The 26,114-nt window shown below is 52.0% G+C and overlaps 9 protein-coding genes across 9 annotated transcripts; 4 read left to right on the forward strand and 5 right to left on the reverse strand.

The window, feature by feature from the left end:
- Positions 1-17: 17 nt before the first annotated feature.
- Positions 18-1,541, reverse strand: HD553DRAFT_273399 (uncharacterized protein; the record flags this gene model as incomplete). Its single annotated transcript, XM_046177813.1, has 4 exons — positions 18-411; positions 481-759; positions 807-1,103; positions 1,177-1,541. 4 exons carry the CDS (start codon positions 1,539-1,541, stop codon positions 18-20), a joined length of 1,335 nt encoding a protein of 444 aa, XP_046035597.1.
- Positions 1,542-6,725: 5,184 nt separating this feature from the next.
- Positions 6,726-7,853, reverse strand: HD553DRAFT_342999 (uncharacterized protein; the record flags this gene model as incomplete). Its single annotated transcript, XM_046182821.1, has 4 exons — positions 6,726-7,031; positions 7,186-7,506; positions 7,574-7,686; positions 7,757-7,853. 4 exons carry the CDS (start codon positions 7,851-7,853, stop codon positions 6,726-6,728), a joined length of 837 nt encoding a protein of 278 aa, XP_046035598.1.
- A 1,597-nt stretch (positions 7,854-9,450) lies between these two features.
- Positions 9,451-11,812, forward strand: HD553DRAFT_273649 (capsular associated protein; the record flags this gene model as incomplete). Its single annotated transcript, XM_046177822.1, has 6 exons — positions 9,451-10,189; positions 10,278-10,830; positions 10,921-11,267; positions 11,348-11,363; positions 11,432-11,677; positions 11,749-11,812. 6 exons carry the CDS (start codon positions 9,451-9,453, stop codon positions 11,810-11,812), a joined length of 1,965 nt encoding a protein of 654 aa, XP_046035599.1.
- Positions 11,813-12,053: 241 nt separating this feature from the next.
- HD553DRAFT_273699 (glycoside hydrolase superfamily) lies at positions 12,054-16,197 on the reverse strand (the record flags this gene model as incomplete). The annotated part of the gene is made up of 13 exons (XM_046177827.1): positions 12,054-12,233; positions 12,297-12,539; positions 12,596-13,095; positions 13,151-13,446; positions 13,508-14,026; positions 14,090-14,397; positions 14,447-14,587; positions 14,683-14,862; positions 14,937-15,040; positions 15,164-15,335; positions 15,488-15,637; positions 15,759-15,829; positions 15,984-16,197. 13 exons carry the CDS (start codon positions 16,195-16,197, stop codon positions 12,054-12,056), a joined length of 3,078 nt encoding a protein of 1,025 aa, XP_046035600.1.
- A 165-nt stretch (positions 16,198-16,362) lies between these two features.
- On the reverse strand, positions 16,363-19,817 carry HD553DRAFT_313109 (uncharacterized protein). Its single transcript, XM_046180190.1, has 5 exons — positions 18,697-19,817; positions 17,328-18,606; positions 17,213-17,247; positions 17,059-17,160; positions 16,363-16,982 (listed from the first exon to the last, which is right to left on the reverse strand). Exons 1-5 carry the CDS (start codon positions 19,573-19,575, stop codon positions 16,677-16,679), a joined length of 2,601 nt encoding a protein of 866 aa, XP_046035601.1. The 5' UTR covers positions 19,576-19,817; the 3' UTR covers positions 16,363-16,676.
- A 260-nt stretch (positions 19,818-20,077) lies between these two features.
- Positions 20,078-21,889, forward strand: HD553DRAFT_343002 (uncharacterized protein; the record flags this gene model as incomplete). The annotated part of the gene is made up of 4 exons (XM_046182822.1): positions 20,078-20,536; positions 20,594-21,374; positions 21,431-21,697; positions 21,792-21,889. 4 exons carry the CDS (start codon positions 20,078-20,080, stop codon positions 21,887-21,889), a joined length of 1,605 nt encoding a protein of 534 aa, XP_046035602.1.
- Positions 21,890-22,443: 554 nt separating this feature from the next.
- On the reverse strand, positions 22,444-23,669 carry HD553DRAFT_324623 (uncharacterized protein; the record flags this gene model as incomplete). Its single annotated transcript, XM_046181511.1, has 2 exons — positions 22,444-22,869; positions 23,031-23,669. 2 exons carry the CDS (start codon positions 23,667-23,669, stop codon positions 22,444-22,446), a joined length of 1,065 nt encoding a protein of 354 aa, XP_046035603.1.
- Positions 23,670-24,341: 672 nt separating this feature from the next.
- On the forward strand, positions 24,342-24,849 carry HD553DRAFT_343004 (uncharacterized protein; the record flags this gene model as incomplete). The annotated part of the gene is made up of 5 exons (XM_046182823.1): positions 24,342-24,387; positions 24,453-24,500; positions 24,565-24,582; positions 24,645-24,736; positions 24,808-24,849. 5 exons carry the CDS (start codon positions 24,342-24,344, stop codon positions 24,847-24,849), a joined length of 246 nt encoding a protein of 81 aa, XP_046035604.1.
- Positions 24,850-25,360: 511 nt separating this feature from the next.
- On the forward strand, positions 25,361-26,114 carry HD553DRAFT_343005 (uncharacterized protein; the record flags this gene model as incomplete). Its single annotated transcript, XM_046182824.1, has 3 exons — positions 25,361-25,510; positions 25,572-25,906; positions 25,982-26,114. The coding sequence occupies 3 exons, from the start codon at positions 25,361-25,363 to the stop codon at positions 26,112-26,114; spliced, it is 618 nt and encodes a 205-aa protein (XP_046035605.1).

Raw genomic sequence — 26,114 nt, forward strand, 5'->3', positions numbered from 1 at the left:
GGTAGCAAGTTCATGTATTACAAGTAGGGTACTTCGTCCATATGTTCTGTCATGCTCCTGAATACCATCCATGCATTGGATAGATTGACAGTGAATCCGAGTGTGATGTCCGAGAAGGCACAATGCTCGAAGAGCTGAGATGCCCATTGCTCTTCATCCTCCTCAATAAAAGACAGCAATCGTGGATGGCTCATCTCAATCTCGTCCATCCATGTCCTCACTTGGTTCATGCCCACTTCATCAAGGGGCAGAAGGCAATTGGTTCCTTCGCAATGGTAGATAGTATTAGGTGACTTGCCAGATGGTAGGTTGGTATGGGGTTGCTTGCGGATGATCGAACAGTTTGTCAGATGAACGTAGTCCTCTAGTTCTTTCTGCACAAGGGGTGCAAATAGATATAGATAGATGATACTATTCAACCCAGGTCACCATGAATCGATCAGCATCTTGATTGAGTTAACCCAGATGGTAGAGGCTCACCGGTGTTGATTGTTTCCTGGTGTATAATCTCCTGTCAGGATTGCATTCTGCGTGCTGACAATGAACTTGCTGTGGAACTTGTCCACTAGAGGTCGCCATCCTCTTTCGACAGTGATGTTCTTTGTAGAGGGCAGGAATCGATGGGGTTCAGGAGCAGCAAGTACACCCAGATCTTCCATGAGTATGCTTAGTTGTGGCTGCACCAGCTCTCGCAGAGTCAACTGGTCACTGAATATGTCCAGGACTTCAGTGCCATGGTCGCTGGTGACAAAGGAATACCTGTAAACGATGTGTCCGCATCAGCATCATGACAAGATAGCAATCACAGATTACCTTTACCTTTCATGCTATGTACAAGCTCAAGGAACAGCCATCGAGTAACTGTGTTACTTCTGTTGCTTGGAACCGCTCGTAAGGACATCCATTTCCGTGAGAATTTGTCCCTCATTCCATAAATGGCAAAACCAATATCAACAAGCTTGTCGTGTCCGTCAATAGAAAGCTGGTCATTGGGACCATAGGAAGTGAGAAGTGCAGGGTGGCCCTTCTTGGCTTTATAAGAAGGAGCCCTTGCCGGAAATCCATCAGGGAAATGATCACGCATAATCTGTGTGACAATGTCCCTACAATTGTAAATCGTACGAGATGAATTAATCGAATCGATGTTGGTTGTTAATATGCCTAGTATCTAGTGACACATACCGCTTCACATGTATTCCCTTCTGTCCTAGAGCTAAGGTGATTCTTGCAGGTGATTCTCGATGTTGAGGGTCATGTTGGTTGATGTGTGTTACGACAACACTAGTTACTTGAGCTTTTGTGAATCCAGCTTTACGTGACCCTCCTAGTCCCCACAGTTTCATATATCTGTTGAGACTGGTCCGGCCAATGTTTATGCCTTGTTCATGTGCCAGTCTCTGTATCAGAACTGGTCGTTGAACAATGTTTTCTTCATTCACTAGCTTTTGTAAAGCCGCATAGAGAATGTCATGGTCGACTGAGCAAACAAACTGACTCAGCTTCCATGCTATGGCAGTACAGTTTAGCAGACGATATCTCATGCTCACACTCGTTATTGTACTGGTTGTGACCCTTGGGGTTGCGGATGTGTTCATCCAGAGCAGTGGACATCGCCTCAGCAAGAATTTTACTTGACTGCTAGCGTAGTATATGTCGATCTATATAGTCTAGAGTCTGTTCATAAACATTAACAGATAGTTCTGTCTGACCATTGACGTACAGTACAGACCATGGCTAGTTGTATGCCATACATACAATCGACCCTCTAGGTGGCTGATGGTTGGCAAAGGTCGACCAATGATACTAATACGTAATCATTTTGCCATATATGTTCGTATATCCCCATCGTCCCCGCTCTTTCCTGACCTCAACAGGAATTTTACTTGACTGCTAGTTCATAGTTCCATTATGTATATAGTCTGAAGTATGCTCTGACACACTGTGAGAGTGTTTGGTCTGGCAGGGAACGATACAGGTCATGTGTACAATAACATATGATGATGATATATTACCTTGTTCTGTGACGTGGTTTGGCTTGCATGACAAGACCATGGATTTTACTTGACTGTTCACATAGCACATCACTATGTATATAGTCTGATACATGTATATACATCATACCAAGATGATCTGTCTGTTGGTTGTTGCACAATTCATGGCCATTGTGATCACGTCACGTCAAATCACCAAGGTAATCCCGGACTGTCCAGCAAATTTAGGTCACTCTGATGGATTTTACTTGACTGCTGATGAGTATCCAAGCATACTACAACCATGCAAGAAGTCTGTTCATTGATCACAAAGACTCTCTGTGTGATGTATATTCATGAATCAATTCGAGAGTAATACAACATGATTATGGTCATATGCAAGGAAAGAGAAATCAGATAATTAAATGCAGTTATTACAATCCAAGCAAGGCCTTCTGTCGAGAGGCAGGTTTAGTCTTTGCTGGTCTGCCAGGTTTACCAGTCTTAACAGGATACCTCCTTTGGAAAGTCTTCCGCTCCAACTTCTCTGAGGGTTTAGTGTCAAAGAAGCTGCCGACTCCAATTTCTGCTTTGTTGCCCTTAGGATTCATCCGAAGCTTCTTGGCTGGTTCAGGTTCAATGTAGGTGATGATCCCACCGGCAGCATTGGTAGGGAGTGGCTCTATGCAAGTCTGAAGTAACCAAAATCAGTATCAATGAAGCGATATGGTTTCGGAGGTGAATTGTACTTACATAGACATGGAAGGTTGCCGTAGAGTTCTCCTTGGCTTTGACTTGGAAGACATGGACCGGGAGGTAGATGTTCTTACCATTACCTTTGCGAGGGTCCCATCCAGTAGTGTCGATCTGCTTTGCCTTAAGCATTGCCTCGAAATGCTCTGAAGACACCCGAGCACCGTTGCCTCCTGTTTTCTTGTAGACTGTTACGGGATCATCACGTGAGTCGACTACCGACACACAGGCTAGATCTACGGACATCAGCATACACCTAAGTCCGGCTCGACGAGGCGAATCCGATTCCCTCGGAGCAGATTCGGTCGTCCCTACCATTCGCCTTACCATTCACCGAAACAACAATACGTTCCCGGTACACATCACACACAGGTACAAGGACCTCGAGGTACACGACAACTCTACTCAGGACCTCGCCAACCTTACTCAACGTACCTAGGGACAAATGAGAACTCAAACTCGCCTCCTCTACCGAATCCGGTTGCTCTCGACAGGATTCGTCTGTTCGCCATCTCGTTCTTCCAGTTTCGCCATCTCTCGCCATTCTTTTCTCTTGGGTCTTTTCAGTGTTCGCCAGCCTCGTCTCCGTACTCGTCTCCGTATAAATAGCTAGAGGAACTTGACCGAATTCGATAGAGGACGCTCTGTAATAGTAATAGGTCAAGTTCCGATATCACATTCAATACACGCCTATCTGACTTGTTACAACATCTTCAAGACGTGTTGCGGAGAGGTTACAACTCAAGGACGTCGCTAAGTATCTACGCTTCATCGTTTCACCTTAGACCGAATCCGGTACCTCACACCGAGTGATCACTTCCTTATCCATACATCTCTGGATTCGTATCCCTTATCCGAAACCGCTTCATCTAAGCGAACTTGCGACATTCTCCCGACTACCTGCGATCTACCTATAAGCACCCTACGCCTTACGACTTAGGATCTATTTCGATTAGCGACCTCCGCCGTAACATAGACTTTGGTTTCGGTCATGATGAATTTGGTGATGCCAAAGCCTGGAAGGAAGGTCGATGTGTTTGCTGATCTTGGGACGTTACGATTGTGCTTAGGGGAGGTGATAATGTCCATGAGTTCCTTGATTGCCATGAGCAACCGCTGCCGACGAGTGCCAGAGTTGAATATTTCTTGTGCTGGTGACAAGGGGTGGATTCGGGCTAAGTGCAGGACTTCATTGGTAAGACAGGCTCCAAGACCATTGAAGTATTCTTGACTGTGTAGATAGGTATACGATCAGACTTATGAACAAAGAATGACAACCTGGGGAACTTACTGATCGGTGATGTATTCATAAACAGAACATTTGGTGTTCTTCACCGACATCTTCTCCTTGTAGTTCCTCTCAAAGCGGCTCCACTGAGTTGCAGGACATGGGCCCTTATTGGTGGGGCCAGGAGAGTGCCGATCATGTATAAAGAAAGCTTGTGCTAACTTATTCTGATCGATCAAGACGAGGGAGAGCGGGGCGGCATTGATGTCGAGAGATCTGAATACAAGGAGAGGAGCGGGGTTCTTGGGTTGTTTGGCCTTTGGAGGTTGTTTGGCAAGCTCCAGGAAGTCCTGTATCACAATGCCACACGGTTCAGAGCTTATCCTCGATACGGCTTAGAGACAGGAACTCACTCGTAGTTGTGCCGGCCCCATGCTCACGAAGTGACCGTGCAGTGCCATGTACAGCATCATCTTCCAACCATGACCTAGTTGGATGTAGATGTTCTTCCCGCAAGGCATGATGTCCTGACTGGAGATCTCAAAGGTGGCAGGGGAGGGATGCATGTCTCAGAACTTGAGGTAACCGGGAACCGTATGCATGTCGGGTGCAGTCTTCGGCACAACCTTGCCGCAGTGCTCTGGGTAGATGTCTAATTGATAGGATGATGGAGTAGAAGGGGTCTCCAACCTCCTATACATGTCAAGGATCTCTCTTATTTCAGGCATCTGAGTTACACACAAAGGTTCTTGTCAGTCCCATATCTTGACCACGCCGACACCGCGATCACCCGTGTGCTTACCCACCTATGCTATCTCCTGCAATATCGATGCTACAGCTATGATCTTGGTACCGTTGGAGTCGTGTAGTCTAGGCGAAGAGAATGATACCAGAACGACTGCAATCGGACAAGTATTGGGGAAGTTAGCATTTCAGGGTCCCTCGCCGCCAACATGGTCACCTGTTATAGCCATCCGCGGTACGACTATCACGTACATCCGAACGGGTGTTCCGCCAGCTGCTCCGGCGGAGCAGGTACTTATATGATACTATAGGTAATACCTAACTACTACGATCACTATTGTAATATGTAATTCATCTGTTATCACACTCATTTATCTACCTACTACCCTACGCAAGTCCCGGAGAACACACAGGTTGCTGGCAACCTAACAGAATAACAGATCATCTCCTTTTCCCCGACTTGCAACTATGGAAACCGAAGCCACCGAACGGGCAGAGGTTCCGGACAGGGTAGTGTACGACGTAGCTGGTAACCCTATCACGGTAGCCGGCTACAAGGAACCGGTGCGGGGCACGGGTGGTGCTCAAGATCGAGACAGTGCCGGCGGATTCCTATGGGTCCGTAATACCGGCGAAGGAGACGAGGTGTTCTCCTCCTTCTTGAGTGCCGACCGACCAGCCGTCAGCACCATCTCCCTCTCGAATGACGTCGGGAGGATGAACTCAACCTTGGAAAGGTTGATGGCAAAGGTGGATGGATTGGTTAACGTCAACGCAGTCCCCCCGCCTTCTCCTCCGGCGTTTTCTCGCCCCTCTGTCCCCGTACAGCCTTACACCAAGGCTATCCGAGTGAGCGATCCCGAGCCTTTCGACGGGTCGAAGAAGGAGGAGGTACAAGCATTCTTGGATGCTTGTAACCTACGCTTCATGGCGGAACCCCTCGCATATCACGATGACAAGTTGAAGATCGTGTTTGCGGGGAGTTACTTGCGGGACGCTGCGAGGGAATGGGCTCGCCCCTGGCTTTTCGGAACTGCCTGGACCACATGGGCGCAGTTCGAAGCCAGGTTGCTAGCTCGTTTCGGAGTTGCGGTAAGGAGAGCCGCAACGGAGAGAGAGTTCGCGGACTTTCGACAAGGGAACCTGTCGATCTCCGACTACATTACCAAATTCAACGCGTTGGCCAACCTCATCCCGGAATTGACCGACTTCTGCAAGAGGTTCCTCTTCCGAGCGCACTTGAACCAAGCGTGGAGGGATGCCATCGTCCCTATCCCCAATCAGGAGACGTGCTCCCTCTACGAGTTCCAAACGGAATGCGCAAAGTATGAGGAGAAGGTTGGGCACACCCAAACACAACATCGCAACACCACGTCGCGAAACAACAATTACACCCCTCGATACACTGCCCCTGCGGTAGTGCCAGTCGCCGCCCCCGTACAAGCCCCCGTGGCACCTTCTTCGGGAGCCGTTCCCATGGAGGTAGATGCAGCCAAGTACAGGGACGTCACTTGTTATAACTGTTTCCAGAAGGGACACGTTATTCGGGAGTGCACCAACCCTGCGTTGGTACCCAAACCGCAGTGGTACGTGGACCGGATGAAGAAGCAACGAGATCTTCGTGTTGCGGCTGCCTACTCCGCCCACACTGCTCCGACAGACGAGCAGTTCGACAAGGACAGTGCCGCCAACGAGGGAGCAGGGTATCGAGTTTGGTCTACGTAAGGGTTTTTGTGCGCGACGATCATGTATTTACCAAGGGCAGGTCCCTTGATGTTTTATTTTTTATTCACCATTCACTGCTACTACCGAGCAAAACCTTGCACCCACACGTACAACACGACTACAAGCAATAACGTTTTGCAAATACTCCAAGATATTGTCAGCGAGAGAGAGAAACGACAATAGGTAAAGACAACTCCGGCGGAACAAGAAAAGAGGAATTCCGCAAGGCATAAAAATTTGATATCCCGAGTACTACGTACTCGGCTATGAGGATCGACGTTACAAAAAGAAAAAGCCACTAGCCATTACTCCTCATCCGAACCCGAACCCGATCCCGAAGAAGAAGAACCCGAGGACGAAGTCATCTCGGCGTCTTCGTCGTCCGAACGGTCGTCCTCGAGATCGAGGTCCTCCATGTCCTCCCCCTCGATGACGGTCGGCGCGGGCGATCCGGGAGTAACGACGTCGGAGCCGGCGATTTGGACGTCGACGTTGACGTCGGTAGCGACCGATCCGGCGGGAACGGCGTTCGGGGCGTGCTGGGCGACCAGCCGGGCGGTGAGCTGGTGCTCCACATGGTAGACGGCGGGAGCGGGGACGTGAGGGAAAAGCTGCAATATGAAGAAGACAAGGACACGAACGAAATATTAGCTCCCTCGGAGAAGAGTACGGAGAAGGTTATCGGAAGAGGAAAAAGAGAAGAAGAAGGAAAGTACTCGCCATCCTATCCGACAATCGCTCCAACTCTTGGGCAACCATGCCCACACTCCTTCGCGAGACCGCAGGGTCCTGGATGTACCGCAGTCCGGCGCGGACCCGGTGTCGAACTCCGAGGTCGTGTCGGAAAGCCGTGACGACGTTGGGGTTCATGGGGGTGCAGGACCGAGCTGCGATAGTCCTGCAAAGGTAGCAGGAGGTGGCGCGGGAGGTCTCTCCCGGAGTGGCGAGGACGTGCCTGCACAACCAAGTTTGGCTGACACGGATGCAGTCGACCCATTCGCCGTCGACTCGGGCGCGGTGGTCCCCGGTAGTCGCCAATTCGAAGCAGGGCTGGCAGGCGAACTTCCAACCCCCCTGGTACTGAGCCTGGAGGAGAGAGATACGGACGTGTCAAAAAGGAACTCCGGCGGAGCTACGAAGCGGAATGACTCACGACCAACGCGTTGACCGCAGTAACTTGGTTACGCCTAAAGGCGTTGTCCAGCTCCTCCTGGTCCACGTCGACGATCTTGGGCTTGACCTTTTCGGCCTGAAGAAGGGTCGACTCTATCACAAACGTACGGAGATATCGAGACATAGGATCGACTCCGACATAACGAAAAACAACACAGCTCACTAGTCGCGACGGGCATCTTCTTGAGGTATCGCCACCCCTTGAGCTGTTGCTGCTCAAAGGGCTCGGCCTTCTTCGAGGGAGAACCTTGGGCGGACATGTTGAGCGATAGAGAGAGTAAGAGTGTACGGAGAAGGTAAAAGTTACGGACGAGTGAAGAAACGAGTTCGAATTGGAGTTAGCAAACACGCAAGGGGGGAGTCGAAGCACCACTCTCTACTCAGCTGCTATATACCCCCTCATTCGAGTAGTCACCACGAACAGGAGAACAATAGAGAACATGGTCGACAGGCCTCCCGACAATAGGAGGTTGGGTGTTACTTAGCAACATCGACAAACTTGGTTATCGACGAAGAAGATATTCAAAGGACCCCTTGATGACGTCTTTGTTTACTCTTTCGGAACAAAAGAATACGCGTCGCCCCGGAGACCCTCGACGCGTGAGAAACATACACTCGGTTAGAGAACAATTGCAACAATACTTGGAACAGCGCTACGTCATGGAGAGTTACCTCGAAGCGGTACACAATGGCGAGTTAGGGAACATGAACAAGGGCTAGCCAGGCGATTACTCGAAGGAACAGGGCGGATCGACCGTACGGAAGCATTAGGGCTGGCGAGCTACGCTGAAACACTACTCGGAACAAGCGAAAGAAGGATGCCCACGCAATCGTTTTAAGATGAAACGGATTGACGGTACGGGCACACAAAGGTGCTGGCGAGCGACGCTCGAAACGTAGCGAACAAAAGAACACTAGTCGACGCCAGGTGGTTACCTATCGGAACGAGGTGAACCATACGTACGGTGAAACACGACACGAGACGATCTGGAATCTCGTCCTAACGGGGGGATCCTGTTATAGCCATCCGCGGTACGACTATCACGTACATCCGAACGGGTGTTCCGCCAGCTGCTCCGGCGGAGCAGGTACTTATATGATACTATAGGTAATACCTAACTACTACGATCACTATTGTAATATGTAATTCATCTGTTATCACACTCATTTATCTACCTACTACCCTACGCAAGTCCCGGAGAACACACAGGTTGCTGGCAACCTAACATCACCCCCGCTCACTCACCTATGCTATCTCCTGCAATATTGATGCTACAGCTATGATCTTGATACCGTTGGAGTCGTGTATTATAGGCGAGGAGAACGGCACTAGAATGAGTATAATCCGACAAGTATTGGGGAAGTTAGCATTTCAAGGTCTCCCCGCCTCGCGGAACCCGTTGACCCTGCTCGGACTGTGTGCTCACCCTTGGACTTCTTGATGATGACCGTGGTGACAAGGAGTCCAGCCTGATACAAATGTCTGGACTATATGAGAGGGTTGCAGTGATGTTTACTGTATGTATAGATGTACTGTTGGTCAGATGTTGTATAGTATGGATGTCACATTGATTGCGAGGTCTGACTTTGGGTTCTTTGCGTAGTCCGCGACCCCGTCGTCGAGCGTACTTGTTGTCGCTGGCGCGCTCCAGAAAATCGACCTCGACCTCGACAACTTGGTCTTCATCTACAACCTGCAAGCTACCTACAACTATAACTACTACACGACCCACATCCGTGTAGAACTAGCTACAGATACCGTCTGTAAGGGTGAGTAACGTAGAGTACGGACCTTGTACAACTCGGCTCATTCGAAAACCCTCGAACCGGCACCTCCCGCAGGACCCCCTCTGCACGATGTCCCATCGAGCCACATCGAAACCCGGATCCTCCGGGTCATCACCCACCTCGATTCCCAACCAACGCAAGATCCTCTACTCGGTCCTCGGCTTGGCCTCCATCTTCCTCCTCTTCCAAGTCTTGCCTTCGACGAACAAGTCGTTCCGCACGCCTAAATGGACGGCCAACCCGTTATCCTTCCGTCAGGCGCTCTTGAGGAACCGGGACAAGGTCGTCCAGCGGCCTCCTATTCAACATCCCATTCCCAAGCTCATGGATCGGGCCAAGGAACAGTTCGAAGACAAGGTCAATAGGCAGAGCAAGACGCTCGACGAGGCCGTTACCGAGTACAGGAAGAGGTACGACATGGACCCGCCCAAGGGGTTCGACGAATGGTTCCAGTTCGCCAAAGACAACAAGGCCGTCATGATCGACGAATACGATCAGCTCATGCGAGACCTCTCTCCGTTCCGCCAATTCGCCGGTTCAGAGATCAGAGAACGAGCCATCCAAGTCGGTTACCTGCCCTCGGTCGACCTGGTCCGCGTGCAGAACGGCACGACCCGGACGATCGACGTCAACAAGGGGTTCGACGATAGTGAAGTCGGGGCACGTGCGAAAGGTTTCCGTGTCATGTTGGAAAAGTTCCAGGACAAGTTGCCGGATATGGATTTCCCTATCAACGAAAAGGCCGAAGGACGGATCTTGGTACCCTGGGAGCAAAACTTGTACCACAATCTGACCGCCGATGCGAGCAGTAAGTTTCGAACTGGGAAGGGTGCAGCGTATCTCAAATAATGTTCGACCGATGCTGAGTTTCGAATCCGATATCGTCTTCGTTGCAGAGGGTATCGAACACGTACTGGGGGGCAAGTTCGCTCCAGACTGGCGGGGCGACGGAAACGTCTGGGAAGCCTATCGAAGGACTTGCGACCCGCACTCTCAAGCCCGGCGTCTCTTCGGCTCACTCCGCGCTCAGCTCAAGGACGGCCAACAACCTACCGACCACCTCGAACAGGCTGGGATCTCCACCTCCCTCTCCCCCGATTTCACCTTCGCCGAGGACATCGACGACAAGTATTCTTACTGCGACCACCCTTGGGCGCATTACAGTCAGGGCCACTTCTTCTCCGATTGGAGGACGATCCACGCTCTTTACCCTATGTTCTCCCCGGCCAAGGGGACGGGTTACGGTGACATCCTCATCCCCTCGCACTACTACTACTCGTCCACCAAGCGGTACACGTACGGATGGGACCCGGCGCATATGATCATCAAGGAAGTCGACGATATGGAAGTCCCCTGGCATAAAAAGGTGGACGACATCTTTTGGAGAGGGGCGACTACGGGTGGGGGGTCGAGTCCTCCTGGATTCTTGGCTCAATATCAGCGACACCGGTGAGCCAAACCCCCGCTCATCTGCCAGTCGTTTCGCTTTGACGTGCTGACCCGTCTTTGACCATCTCTGCGCACTCACCTCCACTACAGATTCCTCCGCCTGACCTCGGACTCGACCGACGCCAACCGGTCCGTCGTCTTTGCCGATCCGCCCGGCTCGGACCATTTCATCGAAGCCAAAGTGCCCATCGGTCAACTCAACGCCGACATCGTCGATGCCGCTTTCACCAAAGCCGTCGGATGTACCCAATACCCCGGTGGATGCGACGGTATGCGCAAGGACCATCGGTTCGCCGACGCCGTGCCCCTGGGTGAGAACTGGAGGCACAAGTACTTGATCGATCTGGATGGGATGGGGTATTCGGCGAGGTACTTTTCGTTGTTGGCGAGCGAGAGCGCGGTGATGAAGACTTCGGTGTATACCGAGTTCTTTTCCGGTGAGTGCGGTCGAGGTCTAGTCTTGCAGTCGGGGCTTGTTAGAGGCTGATGGACGTTGGCTGTTTTGTTGGTCGAGTAGACTGGATCGAGCCTTGGTAAGTCTCGGTCGGATCGTTCAACCTCTAGTAGCTTTCGCTGAAACGTTTCCGTACAATATCGACAGGCTGCACTACATCCCCGTCACCCAGGGATACAGCGAGATCTACAACATCTGGTCCTACTTCTCTGGCCCTACGCAAGCAATGATCCAAGCGGCCAACCAGACTCGAGCCTCGTTTGGCGGTCGCAAGGCCGCTCTCGCCGCCAGGCCTTTGGACGGGGATGCAGAGCTTCGAAAGATCGCCAAGGCGGGGAGAAGCTGGAAGTATACTCACGGACGCAAGCTCGATATGGAGGTTTACGTTTACAGGTAGGTCTGGCAGCGGAACTAGCAAGCAAAGACGAGCAAGCTGGTGCTGATGTCGAATCGCTGCGTCACAGGCTGTGCCTCGAGTGGGGTAGACTCAACGCTGACGACCGTGAGGCTGCGTCATACAAGCCCTAGGTCTGCCGACATATGACTTAAAGGCCAGTCTGACTTGCCGAGTGTCAGTCGATCCGCCTCCAGCTGACGGAACGGTGCATTGCATAGGTTAAGGGCGCAATGACAGGGGCGAATCGAGTCGATGATGATTGCGCGACGGTGTACAATGTTCATTCCTTTGGATTGCTCTCGAGTGTTTACATTACATGCGGACATGGATTTTCTTCTTTGCTTTCTTCTTCACGTTAGTCAGGTGTGCTGCTCAGACATACTGCTGCCAAACGGGTTGCATATCGTAGCCAGTCTTGATCGGACGAGACACCACCACCTTGATGCCATCAAATCCGTTGTTTACCTTGGAGCGTTGAGTGCTTCTGAGCGACCAGTATGATACGGCGATCACGTTGGTGCCATTGACGAGTATTCCGGGCGGGACGGGGAACTGTATGCAGGTTCCGGTCAGACTCGATTACAAAGACCCAGCCCAGCTTCGCGTGCGACTCACTTCGAGCTGCGGTCCAAGGTCGCCAACCCGTTTCGCAACCATCCAGCCATTGATCCAGCACTGAAAGCGGAAGGGACCCATTCCATCGGGGTAGACCACGTTGAGTGAGAGATCGAGTCCTTCGGGGACGTGGAGATCGAAGCTCGATCGGTAAAACGCTACGCCAGGTTTCTCTAGGCCGTCGGTAGGAGCGCGTTCAGGCCAGGAAGACGTATCGTACTCGGGCAGATGCCATCTTCGTCGCTATATGTGTAAAACGTCAGCATATGTGCCTGTCCGGTCAGTTGGCCAGGACTTACCTCGGCAAATAGACCTCCTTCGTTCAGCATCGATCGTGTGTCGTCCTGCGGGGCCCAGTTGCCACCAGCGTTACCCTGGACTTTCCAGGAGATCTCGCTTCCACCGACGAGCTCGTAGCCGCGAATGCCCCGGGGACTCTTTACGTCCTCTGTATTGTCGGTAAACTGTCCTGCTTCCTCGTACCCCATGTGATCGGTCAACACAACGATCACATTGTCTTGCCCAATTCGCAGCAGCGAGGGCGTCAAGGCAAACGATACGTTGACGTCTTCCGACCGGATCTTGTCGATGGGCACCGAACCAGATCCGAGGTGCTCGCCGTTCAGCCAGACAGAGCCTGCTCCGTAGCGTCCGGGCGAGAGAGATAGATCCAGTCGTTCTTCGCGACCGGTAGCGTTGAAATGCCCGCGAAACAGCAGATTGCCTTGATGATACCCATAGTCTTGAGCGTACAAGATGGAACTACTCTTGTAGTTCTTGTACGGCTTGTGCAGGTTGCCTGACGACGGCGTCAAGTCAGCTACCCGGCTATAGCAACCAATATCTAGACTGACCTGTAGAGGTGTGGTTGGCATCGACCCAATCTGAATCGTCAAACGAGCCAATCTCGGGAAGGCTGTCCGCGTATCGCCAAGGTGCCAGATCTGTGGTGATGTCCTTAGAAAACTCGGGTCCAACGAGGTCCGTCACCCAAGCGTTCCAATCGTTCTTTTCGGCACCCACATCTTCGCCATTCCATAGCACGGACTCGATGTCTGGAGGAGCGATGACAAAGAGCGAAACGGATGCACTCAAGTCACCGATGACATCTAGCACATTGCCCTTGCGGACGGCGTCTCGAACCAGATATCTGCAAAACGCAGGGGTCAGTCACGTATCTCGTAATTTCTGACGTAAAGGACTGTGCTCACGGCCCGACGACAATGACGTTGTCGCCGTCCTTGTGCCGGTAGAAAGCCTGTTGAGGATCTTGACTATCTTCGTTTCGTAACACAGGCTGCCAAACAGCATACGCGGTAGCCGTGTCCGCAACGAGCACCCGCATGTCCCGCTTGCCGCGTTTCAGAAGCGTCGATTGAACAGCAGCCGCGCTTCCAGTTCGGAACGACGCCACTCCGTTTTCGAGCTTGATCTCCTGATCAGACTGCGCTACGGCCAACTTCGAAGTACCGTCTTCAACGAAACCAATCTCGTGACTTTCACCTTTGTCCCCGTAGACGAGCAGAATGTCTTCTTCACCGATGGTAGTGGCGAGCATAATCCTAGCGGTGCAATAGGCGATCCTGCTTTTCCCAAAGTTGAACCCCGTCGCAATGATCCGACTGTCGCGTCCTCGTAGAGTCAGGTGGCCGCTTCGAGGCAATATCGTCTGCTTATGGGACCCAGAACGAATTCGAAGCTTGAATTCGGTGGTCTCGAGCGAACTCGAGCTACCGATGTCGGTCCGTCAATGCTTCTGTGCGCGACAGGGCTTGAATCGAGACGCTACTTACTTGGCATGGCGGACGATATAGAACTTTCCCCTCGTATCCTTGTTCTCCAACTCGGTCACTACCACCGCGCCTTCCGCCTCTAAACCGACCCCATCCACTTTCCATTTGCCTACTACCTGCGCGTCTGGGTAATCTCTCGCCGATCTTAGGAAGTGGGAGATGACCTTGAGCTCGCCATACTTGGGTTGACGCAACGTCCTGTCCTCTCTGATAGCCGCAAAGTAGTCGTACGTGGTCGTACTCGGCGGGAAAGCCAACCCGCCCCAGTTCGTGCCTGTTTTCGAAATCGAGCGAATCAGTATAGCCGTCTCTGGTATGCATCAGAGGCTTTCTCATCCTCGACTCGCCTCCGTAGACCATGTATACGTTGTGCATTTTTACTCCCGAAGCCAAGTTGTGCAGATAAAACACCCTCTCAAATTCGGCTCCGAACAAGCGCTGGCAGTCCTCGGCGATCGGCATGGTCCACTGATTGATCGTTCCTCCTTGGAACTCGGGCTGTATTTTCGCATCACCCAGCGCCGTGGCACGTTTTAACTTCGAGTCATAACGTGTCTCTGAGCGGATTGCAACCAAAGCGCTTCTGTACTCACGATATAAAAGGGCACTCCAACCTTGCCCAAAGTCGACTCGAAGTAATCGTGATACCTCTCATCGACCGGTCTCCATTCTTGAGCCCCACAGGCATCCCAGTCCAAGCTCTGAGGATAAGAATCGAACCCGTACAAGTCGACGTGGCCGGGTCCTTTGACGAGTCGGTTCTTCATCCCGACCTGCAAGTGAACGCGACCGTATGGTCAACTTGATGAGTGACTCTACGGGAGAGGGGTTTCAAAAGGAGGCTTACATCGTTGAAACTCAGGGGTACTTTGACCCCGGCGTCGATCATGCCCTTCTCGAGCGCCTTGATGTAATCCAGGTCCATGTCGCCTTTACCGTTCAAGAAGTACTCTGTTTCAACCCATAAAACCGTCAGTTTCTTTTCTCTTTAAAGCATCAAATCTTGACGTGGACTCTCAAACTATGCCCGATCCAGCTTAAAACCCGGGCTTTGACCTCGCAAGTGAAACTCACCGTTCTCGATCTGTACCATGATGACCGGCCCTCCTTCGCTCCACTGATTCTTCGCGCAAAGCTCTCCCATGGCCGTCCAATAAGGCTTCCAAGCGGCTTCGAATTTCGGATCGGAAGTTCGGGTTCGGGCGTCGGTAGCGAGGACCCAACCTGGGATTCCCCCTCCTGTGGTCTATAATCGCCGTATCGCGACGAGGCGCAGGACGGGGAACGGGACAAATCGAAGTAAAGCGTCAGCTATATACATATATGCACGCACTGGATCAGAGGGACAAAATGATCGATTGAGGGGAACCAGAAAAGAGTCCGGGAGTTGGAACGTACTTCGGCATTGATATAAGGTCCGGGCCTAGCCACAACCCATAACCCGGCTTGCATGCACGCATCAAAGAACGGTTGATAATCCCTAAAGCCCGTGAAATCTAATGTGCCATTTGAAGGGTTGTTAAGACCCCAGTGGGAGTAGAACGAGACCTGTTTGATATGATTGGGGATGGAGGTGGAGATCGAAGCCAGATCAGCTTTCGATGGCAAGAACAGGAAATACAAAGACCAGAACAGGAGTTTAAGTGATTTGAAAGGTGGGAAGACTGACAGCGTTAAAGCCTAGCGCTTTGATCTTCTGTAAGACGTCCAGCCAGAGGGACGGAACGGGGAGTCTCCATGCTGTCAAAAAAGCAAGAAGGGAAGAGGTCGTTGATCGGCGTTGACCGAAGAAGAGCTAAAGAGGGATGATGGGCTCACGATGAAATTCTCCGCTCCTATGCAACCCAATCAGATGGAATACGACCGCAATCAGCATAATCAGGCAAAGAACAACAGAAGAGTTCAAGAGATGCTTGCCACAAGACGATCCTCTCTCCATCGATGATCAAACTGTTCTTATCCCATGCGATCCCACCCTTCTCCTGAGGCCTGTGTTTATACGACTTGCGCAAAGAGGTTTCGGCTTCGAAATGTTCCTGTTTCGCCGGGAATGCCAGAGCCAGCGAGGTGAGCAAGCTTAGGGTTATCAGGCTGTTCAACCACCTCATCTTGAGATGTGAGTGTGACTGTATGTCTTTGCTCTTCAGGAATATAATGAGGTCGGAGAGATTGAAAGATCGATATGACGACAGCAACGGGTGCCCCGGAAGGCCGGGGGCACCTGCCCGGGGCCTCATTCGGAAGCAAAACCTCTCTAAATGATCATCAGCACTACGGCTGGAGGGTATGGATGACATGTGAAACGTATCATATAGAATACAGCGTAAAGTAATACGGAATGCCCAAAAGCGGATCTCTCTGGGAACGTCGAGTCTCTATGAGCTCGCTGGTCAAAGGTCGTATCGTAAAGGTGCGTAAAAGGGGACCATCGCAGAAAAAGTCCGTATGTCGTCCAGAGCCCAAGTGATGGGAGACGGTGTAGATGCGTAAAAGGAGACTATCGGGGAGGAGCAGTCCGGAGATCGTTTGGTGATCCGGTGAACCGAGACGAAAGAGAGATTGCAAGGAGAGTCTCTCAGGCCGAGACCTACTTGCGGACCGACGAATTGAGCCGAGCGCGTTTGGGGTTGGGTGCCGGACTGGGACTCCCTGGCTCGCGTTGAGCCGGCTTGTCTCTCCAGCTTGCACCACGCAGCAAGACTTCGTCGGGAAGGTTCGGAATTGCTTTACGGACAGCGTCAATACGCCTCACGAAGCAATCGTACTCTTCTTGCACCAGCTTTCCGTCAAGCGCTTGAGTGTCAATCTTGGCGCGCGTGTTGCGGACATCCTTAGCGTGGTCGCACTCGAGGTAGAGCCATGGCATAACAAGGTTGTTTAACCCCCGCAACAGCTGGAAACCGGCAAAGATGATGTCACTTGAGTGAAGTTGCGGTCAATGGCTGCGATGAGCAGGAAAGCTCACTCACCATTTCGCATGATTCACTCCAGGCGGCTTTCTTGATGTCGCGTTCATGTAAGCGGAAGATTTCGGCTTGATGCCCCTCGCGTGCGCCGACGACCTTGGCTACCTGTCGCAAACAAGGTAAGCTTCCAGCAGAAACGCAACGCACTCGGACCCACTTGATAGATGTGCACGTAGAACGCAGATTCGATGTCTGCGAGGAAGGACGGGATAGGATTCGTTTAGACGACAGGACCACGTCGAGGAAGTGATGATGATATCCTGTCAACATACCATCGATATACCGATGAGGCAAGTTCGCGATTTGTTCGGCGATGGACTTCTGCTGGTCGATGGCCAACTTCCAGTTCTCTGTAGCCAGCTGTGACTCTTTCGGGTCTTCGGATCGCATCGCGACCTCCTTGGACCGTGCGATTGTGCATTGTTTACGAAATTTGGTTGCGAGCTTTAATACCTTCAACATGGTTGTGCATACAAAGTACGCGTTGATGGACCTGGCATCGTCAAGGCATAGACGCGCCTTTGGGGCCTCCGGATCCGAGAGCTCAGGGGGGGACCGCTTGCGCCTTTTGTTGAGGATTCGAGCGTTCCCGTAATCGATCAGATACCCCGTGATCTTTCCCGCAGCCTGTCGACTTTTGCCCTTCTTGTCATTGCTTGGAATCGGATCGACCACAAAGAGAACGTTGCCGATGTTGAGATCACGATAATGGACATCACAGCACGAGATGATCAAGATCGTTTCGAAGACGCCGCATTGTATCTCGCAATGGTTTTTTAGAGATAGTTTCGATCCTTTTGTGGTCGGCACCCGCTCGCCGTGCGGGCCAGTCGTACACAAGACGGAGAGTTCTAGGCGCACCTGATCATCCTCGTCCTTTTCAGTTCCATCCTCTACCTCGATCCCGTTCATGGGCGAAACAAGTCGAGAAACGCGGTCGCAGTCCTGCAGCACACCAAGCGATCGCGGGATGCAGTCGATGACTCGTGGATCGACAAACTTCAGGGCTTCCTCCAAGAACGGGTACTTTTCGTGATCGATGGGCTCCTGAAGCGCCTTTCGAATGTGTTCCAGGATCCTGCTTTCGTAATCCTTGAGATAAGCCGGCAGCCATGCGCATTTCATGACGATTGGGATGGCCGTCTCTGGTCCTTCGTTTCCCTTGCGAGCGTACCCGGCGAACACAGCTGTGCGCCGACCCCACAACTCGTTGCGGACTTCGAGCATTTTCCAAAGCGGGTTCGGGAGTGGGGTGTTCTCGGGCGATTCTGGAGAGTTGCTCCAATGCCATTCTTCGATCACCTCCGAGCCAGGCGGCCGGATCTTGAACGATTTCCTTGGCGGTTCGAACGTGTCGATAATATTCTCCTTGGGTCCCGTGAAGAACGCGATAATCTTGGCGATGTCGACGGCATGGTCCGGGTCGGCGAGATCGCATAACAGCGTAGTGGCGAAAGAAAGACTGTCCGAGACGAACATGCGGAGGAAGCGCCCGCAGAGGGTGAATCCACAAGACCTACCGGTGATCGGATGGTTGCGGGCTAGCGTGGTCTGAAATAAGGGTGACAGTACGGAAAATAGTATCATGATCAGATATCAAATTGAGACGCCTTGACATAGAGCCCAAATTCCGCGTCTTACGAGGGACTTCAACAACTGAAGCGCCGGAGTTGCGTCTTTACCAACGGTCGACATATCGGAGGTCTGTTCCATTCTGACCGCTCCTGCACCTATGACTTCGCGCCAAGTCGGCTCTTGGTGACGTTTCTGATGTTGACTCTCCTCTTCAGAGCCGAATCCGACGTCTCCCCTGGGATCGCCTTTGTCGAGAAGGAGAAGATTAGGCGTGACATCATATCCCGTATCATCCCAATCGTCTGCGCCGTGAGCAGTATCGAGAACCACCTCGGGGTTCCTGGCAAGAGGTTGCGAGGCGTTGTATTTGAACAGATTCTTGTATCCTTCGCCGACGAGTGTAGTACCGCCGATGTTGGCCTTTCGGCAAAAGATGTCGAAACATTCCGCCTCCGATTTTGATTTTGATTCTGCATCTTCAGCGGCATCCACAGCTCTGCAATATTCAGCAAAGAGGGGCTCTCTCCCATCCTCTCCTTTGATTGCAGCGACGAGTCGGTCCAAGGCGCTGTCGTCGCGACAGTTGATAACGATCGGCCGAGCATCGAACCGTTGTTGGCTAGCTTCTCCTAACTTGCGAGTCGCACGCTGTCGAGTAGACTCTAAGAGATATCTATCCTCTGGAACATCCCATATGGTGGAAGTGCTTTCATCTTCGCTCGCATCGATCGATTCCTGCCCGGACCCCTCGGAAGTTCCGTGAGGTCTTGCCCATCGTAGATCTTCAGTCGGTCGATGATTTGGCCACCTCTGTCGTAATAACGGGCTAGATTTGGGCCAAGTCTTCTTCTGTTTCACAGCAGCGAGATCTCGAGGAGCGTCTTTGGGATCGATGGGTATCGAAGCCAGACTCAGATTCAAACAGTGTCGGCCAGGATCGATCATGTTTTTATTTTGAGCCGAGCACTGAGAGGCCAGTGAATACTCGAAACAGTCACCGCTGTGTTCGATACGAAACTGACAGTGGCCTTCAATGTCGATAGCCAGTCAGTGAGGATGAAGGGCAAGTGCTCAAAGACGGCAAATACCGTGTGTCCAGGTAACAGGTGATTAGAATGCTCGAGGCTACTCGATGATTAGATCTCGAGCCTTCAGCTAGCTAGCTAGGCCATGCCGTTTATACCGGGCCGTTTGTTCCAAGCGACTGAATCTCCGCAATATCAAAAATCGACCGATTTGTTATTGATTTCGCGAATCTAGGTGCGCGCGACATCGATCTATACCCTCTCCTTTGAGCAAAAGCTCCCAAAAAGGGATCATAATCTGAGTTCACCATCAAGATTATCTTTCATATTCTCATTTCATCCCCCTCGATTAGCCTAACAAGCCTAACGTCCACTTAGCCTACCTTATCCTTACTTGTACTAGCTACTAGCTACTAGCCGTCATGAACAACACTGCCGATATCATCGCCAACCTTCAGGCTGTTCTCCAGGCCCTCACAGCGACTCCCCCTACTCCCATCGCTGCTCCAGCCCAGCCAGTTGGTGCAACACAGCCTAGTCCTGCTCCTCTTCCCTCAGCCCCCCCTGTCCGTCAATCTCTGTCGGTTTCTGTTGAAGACGATGTTCAAGAAGTCATTCCAGAGATCTCGACACCCGGTGCAACCAGAGCTGTTGCTTCGCCTGCGCCTTATTTGACCCAGGCTCGCAGGGTTCAGCAGATGGTTGGCTCGGCTCCTGCTACGTTCTCACAGCAGAGTTTGCCTGGTCGAGGGATATCCGGAATTGGCAGCTTCAAGAAGATGGGCCGAGGCGGGTTTCAGATAAGGGGAAGCGTTGGTCAACAGGTTATACACGCATCTGTGAAGCCTGGTAAGCCGAAGAAGCTTGGGCGAAAGAACAAGGTCAGTAAGCATATCATTGTAACTCTGGGATCCTTTGCTCACAAGAACATACTACAGGTTGCTTTCATTCCTTGTGGTTCGTTTGTACGGGAGCAGCTCGTATTGGAGACAAACAAGAGGGGTCGCACTGCGGCACTTACCGAATGCTTGGAAGGCTTACGGTGCATCCAGAAACTCCATCTCTTGGATAACATGGATTCGGTACAGATTACCTCTTACGTAGAGGGAGTCTTCAAGGCTGCTAGCAAGCCCCTTCCTCATCTTTGGCGATGGGCCAAACTTACCGCCAGTTCGAAGAAGTTCCAACCGGACTTGACGTATAATCCATGGGATTTGGATATTACCCAATTGGCCGACATTTTTGAGGACGAAGCTATGGCTTATATTGTACCGGCCACATGGGCGGATGCACTGGAGGATAAGAAAGCGTTCCGTGAACAGCTAGCCGACGCCCTCGACCGTGATCCTGCCACATGGGATCTGGAGGTGGAGATTCAAGCTCCCCCTACGAGTAAGGCGAAAGGGAAAGGGAAGGCAAAGCAGGAGTTGGACTCTGATGTGGAGGAACAGAACGAGTTAGACGATCCAAACGTACCTAAGCAGTGCAATTGGTGTCCAGGCCGCTTTCCCCCCGATCGACATGGCGCACACCTTAGAATTTGCGCTGGGTTTCAAAATCGCTTCGATGAGGACAATCGCGACGTACCTCAAGGCTATACCCCTGATCCCTCGCCTCCAGTAGCAACAAGGCCACAACCAAAGGCTAAGGCTAAGGCTAAGGCTAAGACATCCCCTCCCCCGGAGAAACCGGCCAACATTGGGAATACCGAAGTCATGGGTAAGCGTTCTTGCTATACACATACACTCAGGCAATGACTGATCGAATCGTGTTAGATTTGACTGGAACAACCCCGGATGCCTTACCATCGGCAATGACAATCCCTGATTTCTACAATCTATGCGAACGTCAGCTCTTGAGCATGGGTACCACCCAGTTTTTAGGCGTCATCGCCCAAGTTCTGGATCAGCACCGTGACTACGAACTCGACACCCAATCTACCCATAAACCTGGTGCTGCTGCTGTTCCGTCGTTTGAAGAGTTTGCTTGGGATCACAATGCCAAGAGTCCCAGTCCTCCTGCCATGTCTGGAGGGCCGTTAAGTGAGGATGGTCGGAACGATGTTCATTCAGAACATGACTCGGATGAAGGGGAAGCAATAGTGTTACAAAGCACCGACGTTGAAAATCCTGTAAGAGTATTGGGCTTTTGTACAATCGGGATCGACGTTGTGGGGTCTATCCCGGTCTTCGGGATCAAACGTCGATGACGACGTCAAACAACAACTCGTCTGAGTTGGCGGTAAGGTAGGTAGGTAGGTAGGGTTGCTAAGCCTAGGAGTGGTAATGGATGTCCAGGTAGGCAAGTGCTGTTCCCGGTAGACTATAGGGGGTGGGTGGCAGGTAAAGTCGTGTAAGCGTCACGTGATTCAGGTCACGTGACGTTCGACGGTAAAAGGTGATATCTCCGATCAAACGCGATACGTCGAAGTCGTATAACTCGAAACCTCTCGGGGTGGCAAGCTAGCAAAGGCCGTACTCTGACGCCGATCTACTTAACCTTGTCCGGAAGCCAGCTATAGATCCGTTGTCTTAAGCGGGTGATGGGAAGTAAACGTGAAACGCGAAGCGGCGAATCAGCGAGGTCGAACGGTAGGTGTTTACCGAAAGTGAAATGTGGGATAAAAGCTATGAATAAACGTCTACTACTGGTCTCTCTACTGCTTGCTTGACTACTACAACGGTGAAACGGCGATGGAAAAGAGGGGAATCGAATATCGAGGTGGGGACCTTTATACGTGTCTAGCGTACGCTTACGCCAGCGCGACCGAGTAAAGTACCGGAACGGTCTATACTCCGGGCCGTGCGTCTTCCGCTTCTCCTCTGCCCGTATGCCTCGACCTATACACGTGTATCCCGTCTCCCGTCGTCCGATGAAACCTTCTAATCCACCGTCGGCTGCCGCCTAGTAATCCACCGTGACCAACAGCGGCGAGGTCGAGGTAGTCGAGAGCGAACCGCGGATGTAGGAAGTAGGCGACCGTCGGGGCCGATAGATTCCTGTCACCACAAGTCGTTCTCTTCTTCCCTGCGATGTCCTCAGTCGCTAAAGCGGTCCCTGACGGGTCCACGCCGCAATCGATCCACGGTTCAACAAGTAATCCTTCCCAGTTGAATCGGTAAGGATGAAGCTGTCTTCGGTCTTGGAGGTAATGAACACCGGCGTAGGTCCTCGCATAACCTCCTGAGTAACGGTTACAGGTCGGTGTTTGTGCCTATCAAGACGATCGTCTCCCCAGCGTCCACTACCAGCAGGTGTGATCCTCTCCGCGAGCGGTCGAGCGGGAGTCCTACCGGTCATCAAACGGGGAACCGAGCTAGGCCCGACGCCTCCGTAAAACGGCGCAGCCCTCTCGATCCTCGTATTCTCGCTCACCCTCAAGGGAACCCCGGCCCTTGAGTCAATCGTAGTCCTCATCCTTCCCAGCAAGGATGGAATCTGCCCTTCGAATCGGTACCACTTCGGAATGGCCTTAACCGAGTTCATCGAGTAGCTCCGGCAGCTCAACTCGAATGCTTCCTTAGTACTCTTGATCGGTGCCCCCTTATGATTGGAGATGTACCGGTTCAAAGATAAAGGTTCGGCAAGGTCCAATCGGATCAGGTCGTAGTTGTCGTCCGTTCCGACCCGTGTGAGGGCGCCGCTCCTCAATACTTCTTCCAACCAAGGGCATCCACGGCCCTGTCCATGCGCGTTGGTACCACAACGTCCACACTTGAGGATTTCCTCAGTGGTCCGAGTTCGTGCAACACGCGCCGCCTCGTTGGGCTTCGTAGTACTTTGTTCCGCCCGGGTTTCCTTCTGAGCAGCCCCGCTGACTCTAGGTGTACCCGTGACGATAGTAGGAGCAGGCATAGCCTTGACGGTATCTGGAATGTCGTCGCCCCAGCTAGAAGGGGTTTCCTGCTGTACCTGAGCAGAAACTCTCTCGTAGTTGGTAGGGAGTTGGTCGTCGGTATAGCTGTCGTCTTCGACGCTATAGTCGACCTCGTCGTTGATAAAACCTTCGTCCATCTTGCCTGATGCTGGATGGGTCTTCCGTCGTATGCTCTTCAGTTTTCGACCGTATCCCGAGAGTCTTTATACCCATCCCGACAGCAGTGTCCACCAGGTACCGACGTGAACACCTTGCTTAGGAACGTGTTTCAGATGGCAGAAATGTAGTCGCGCTATTGTCCATGTACGACCGCGGATGCAAATTCCTACGCGCGGGAGGTTTCTTTTTGTTCCAAATCGTCGTCTTTGTTCCTCGGAATCCCTACACTTCGGTCGGGTAGATCGTCGCTGTTCTCCTGCCTTTAGTATACCCATGGGAAGTTGTCGCTCGCTAGATTCTTCGTCGGAAGATAACGTCATCGGGAAACGGGGTGCGTCACCTCGAATTTCCCGATTGGGTAAGCAAAGCACGTATCCACCTAAGAAGCTCGAACTTAGATCATCGATGATATTCGCTGCCGAATTTCTCTCCTTGATATGCCTTATCGTAGGCACAACTGTAGTAGTACTCCAACTCCGCCATAGTCGCTGTCGTCGAGCGGAAGCAAGTTCAAGGGTCCCGTGACGTCGCGTACACCGATTTCGAGCTTCTTCGAAAGGTATATAGTCTAAGTCGTTTTGTCGTTTCCGTCTATCCCCCCTTCCTCCCTCATATCTCTCTCTTCTCTTCTTCATACCTAAAACGTCAAAATGTCCAAGGCTCCTAAGAAGAACACCCCCTCCCCCGCTAAAAAAGGTCCGTGTCTCCATCTAGTCTTGATCCTTCTTCTTCGCTGACCTTCTCGTTCTTGTTCTTCGTAGCCAACACTTCTCCGAGGAACCTTCCTCGGGGTCCTGGGTCTCAGCGACGTAAGTTGGATCAAGAATGTTCTCTTCACCGGTCCTAATCTCCCTTCCTGGTCTATCGCGATAGCCCGTCCCAGTGGTTTGAGTGAGTACGAGACTTGTCTACTTTCCGTTCAAGTATACTGATTCCAGATATGTGTATTGCAGCCCCGCCACCTCGCTACGAGCCCGGAACGGCTCAAAACCCCATCGTCGTCCGCGACGATTCTCCCATCGTCGTCCGCGACGATACTCCCCCCGTACGTCTTCCTCCTACGTCCTTTTCTTCCGACACACTTAACTAACCGATCTCTATCCTTCTTCGCTTCAGCCCCCGCCTCCCTACGAAAAGGAGGCCCGTCGCGAGGGATGAATGGGCTGCGGTTGTAGTCGTGTAGTCCGGTGTGACGATGATATCGTCCCGTAGCCTTCTCGTTCTCTCTTCTGATTTTCGCTGCAGCAGGCTTCTCGACGGTTGTGGTACTTCTTCCTAATCTCCGTATTGTTCCGAACTTCCCGTACACGTAGTATCTCTACGTGCTTACGCACAAACGTCCTTTCGTTGTCGTCTTCCCCGGTCGTCTGCCGATCCTTCGTCATACAAACTCTGTCGTCGTATCCACTGCGCGGGTTCTAGCGCCGTCGTCGTCGTATCACTTCGCTACTCGGATCGTCGTTTTTTCTGTTCTTTTTGTCTTTTCGTGGTTTTACCGAATTGCCCAAAGAAGCTATGCTTCTTAGTATACGTTCCCCATATACTTAAGAAGCTTCATGCCCTCCTTCTTGATGTCTTCTCTCTTTTCGATATCCGATATTTCACCATCTATCTCAACCACATACTTCTCGCTCGCACTCCACCCTAGAATAGTAAAACGTTCCCCACAATGAACTCTTCCTTCCACAATGTCGAATCCCGCCCGGATATCACTGCTCCCGTGTGGACCAACGCGGATGCCTGGGCGTTGATGAACGATGAATGGAGGGTGAGGAGTCGTGAGGGAAACCGCTGCTTCCCTCTACCGGAATGGAAACAAGTAGGTCCTCTCGCTATCCTTCCTAGGCCTTCCATTCATCGCAATCTAACTTTCATCACAGCGCTTTCTATTCGAACTATTCCTCGCCGTCCGAACGATCCTCCGGGATATATTCGGATTCTATATTCCCTTTCCCGGTACCGGCGCGGTCTTGGGTTTCCCGGGGGACGTCTACAGTCTCTTCGATCGCATCCTGTTTCAGGTTGCGAGGAGCCAGGATCCCTGGCGCAAGGAGGCGTGGCTCTTCTCCTTCACGCTTCTCTTGACGAGCGTGGCAGGGTGGGCGAAGGTTCCCGAGGCAGAGATCGAACTGTCGTTGGGTTGGATGCTGGAGTATGGGAGGAACCATCTCTACTCTCTCCCGCGGCCATCGTCCGAAGGCACGGAGCTGCTAAGGTTCGTCTTCATCCGCATACTAGATATCCCGCCTCTGACTCTCTTCCATATTTTTTTTTTTTTTCGTTTGAACAGAACCCCTCTGTTCCATACCGTTCTCAAGGAGGAGACTGATGCTCGGTATGCCGAGTTTTTGCGATGGCGGTCGGTGCTGTCCCCTAGGGATATCCTCATCATATCCCGCATGACCCAGCTCCCGCTAGTGTGA

This window comes from Filobasidium floriforme (genome assembly GCF_021052385.1).
Source record: "Filobasidium floriforme strain CBS 6241 chromosome Unknown HD553scaffold_14, whole genome shotgun sequence".
Lineage (NCBI taxonomy): Eukaryota > Fungi > Basidiomycota > Tremellomycetes > Filobasidiales > Filobasidiaceae > Filobasidium > Filobasidium floriforme.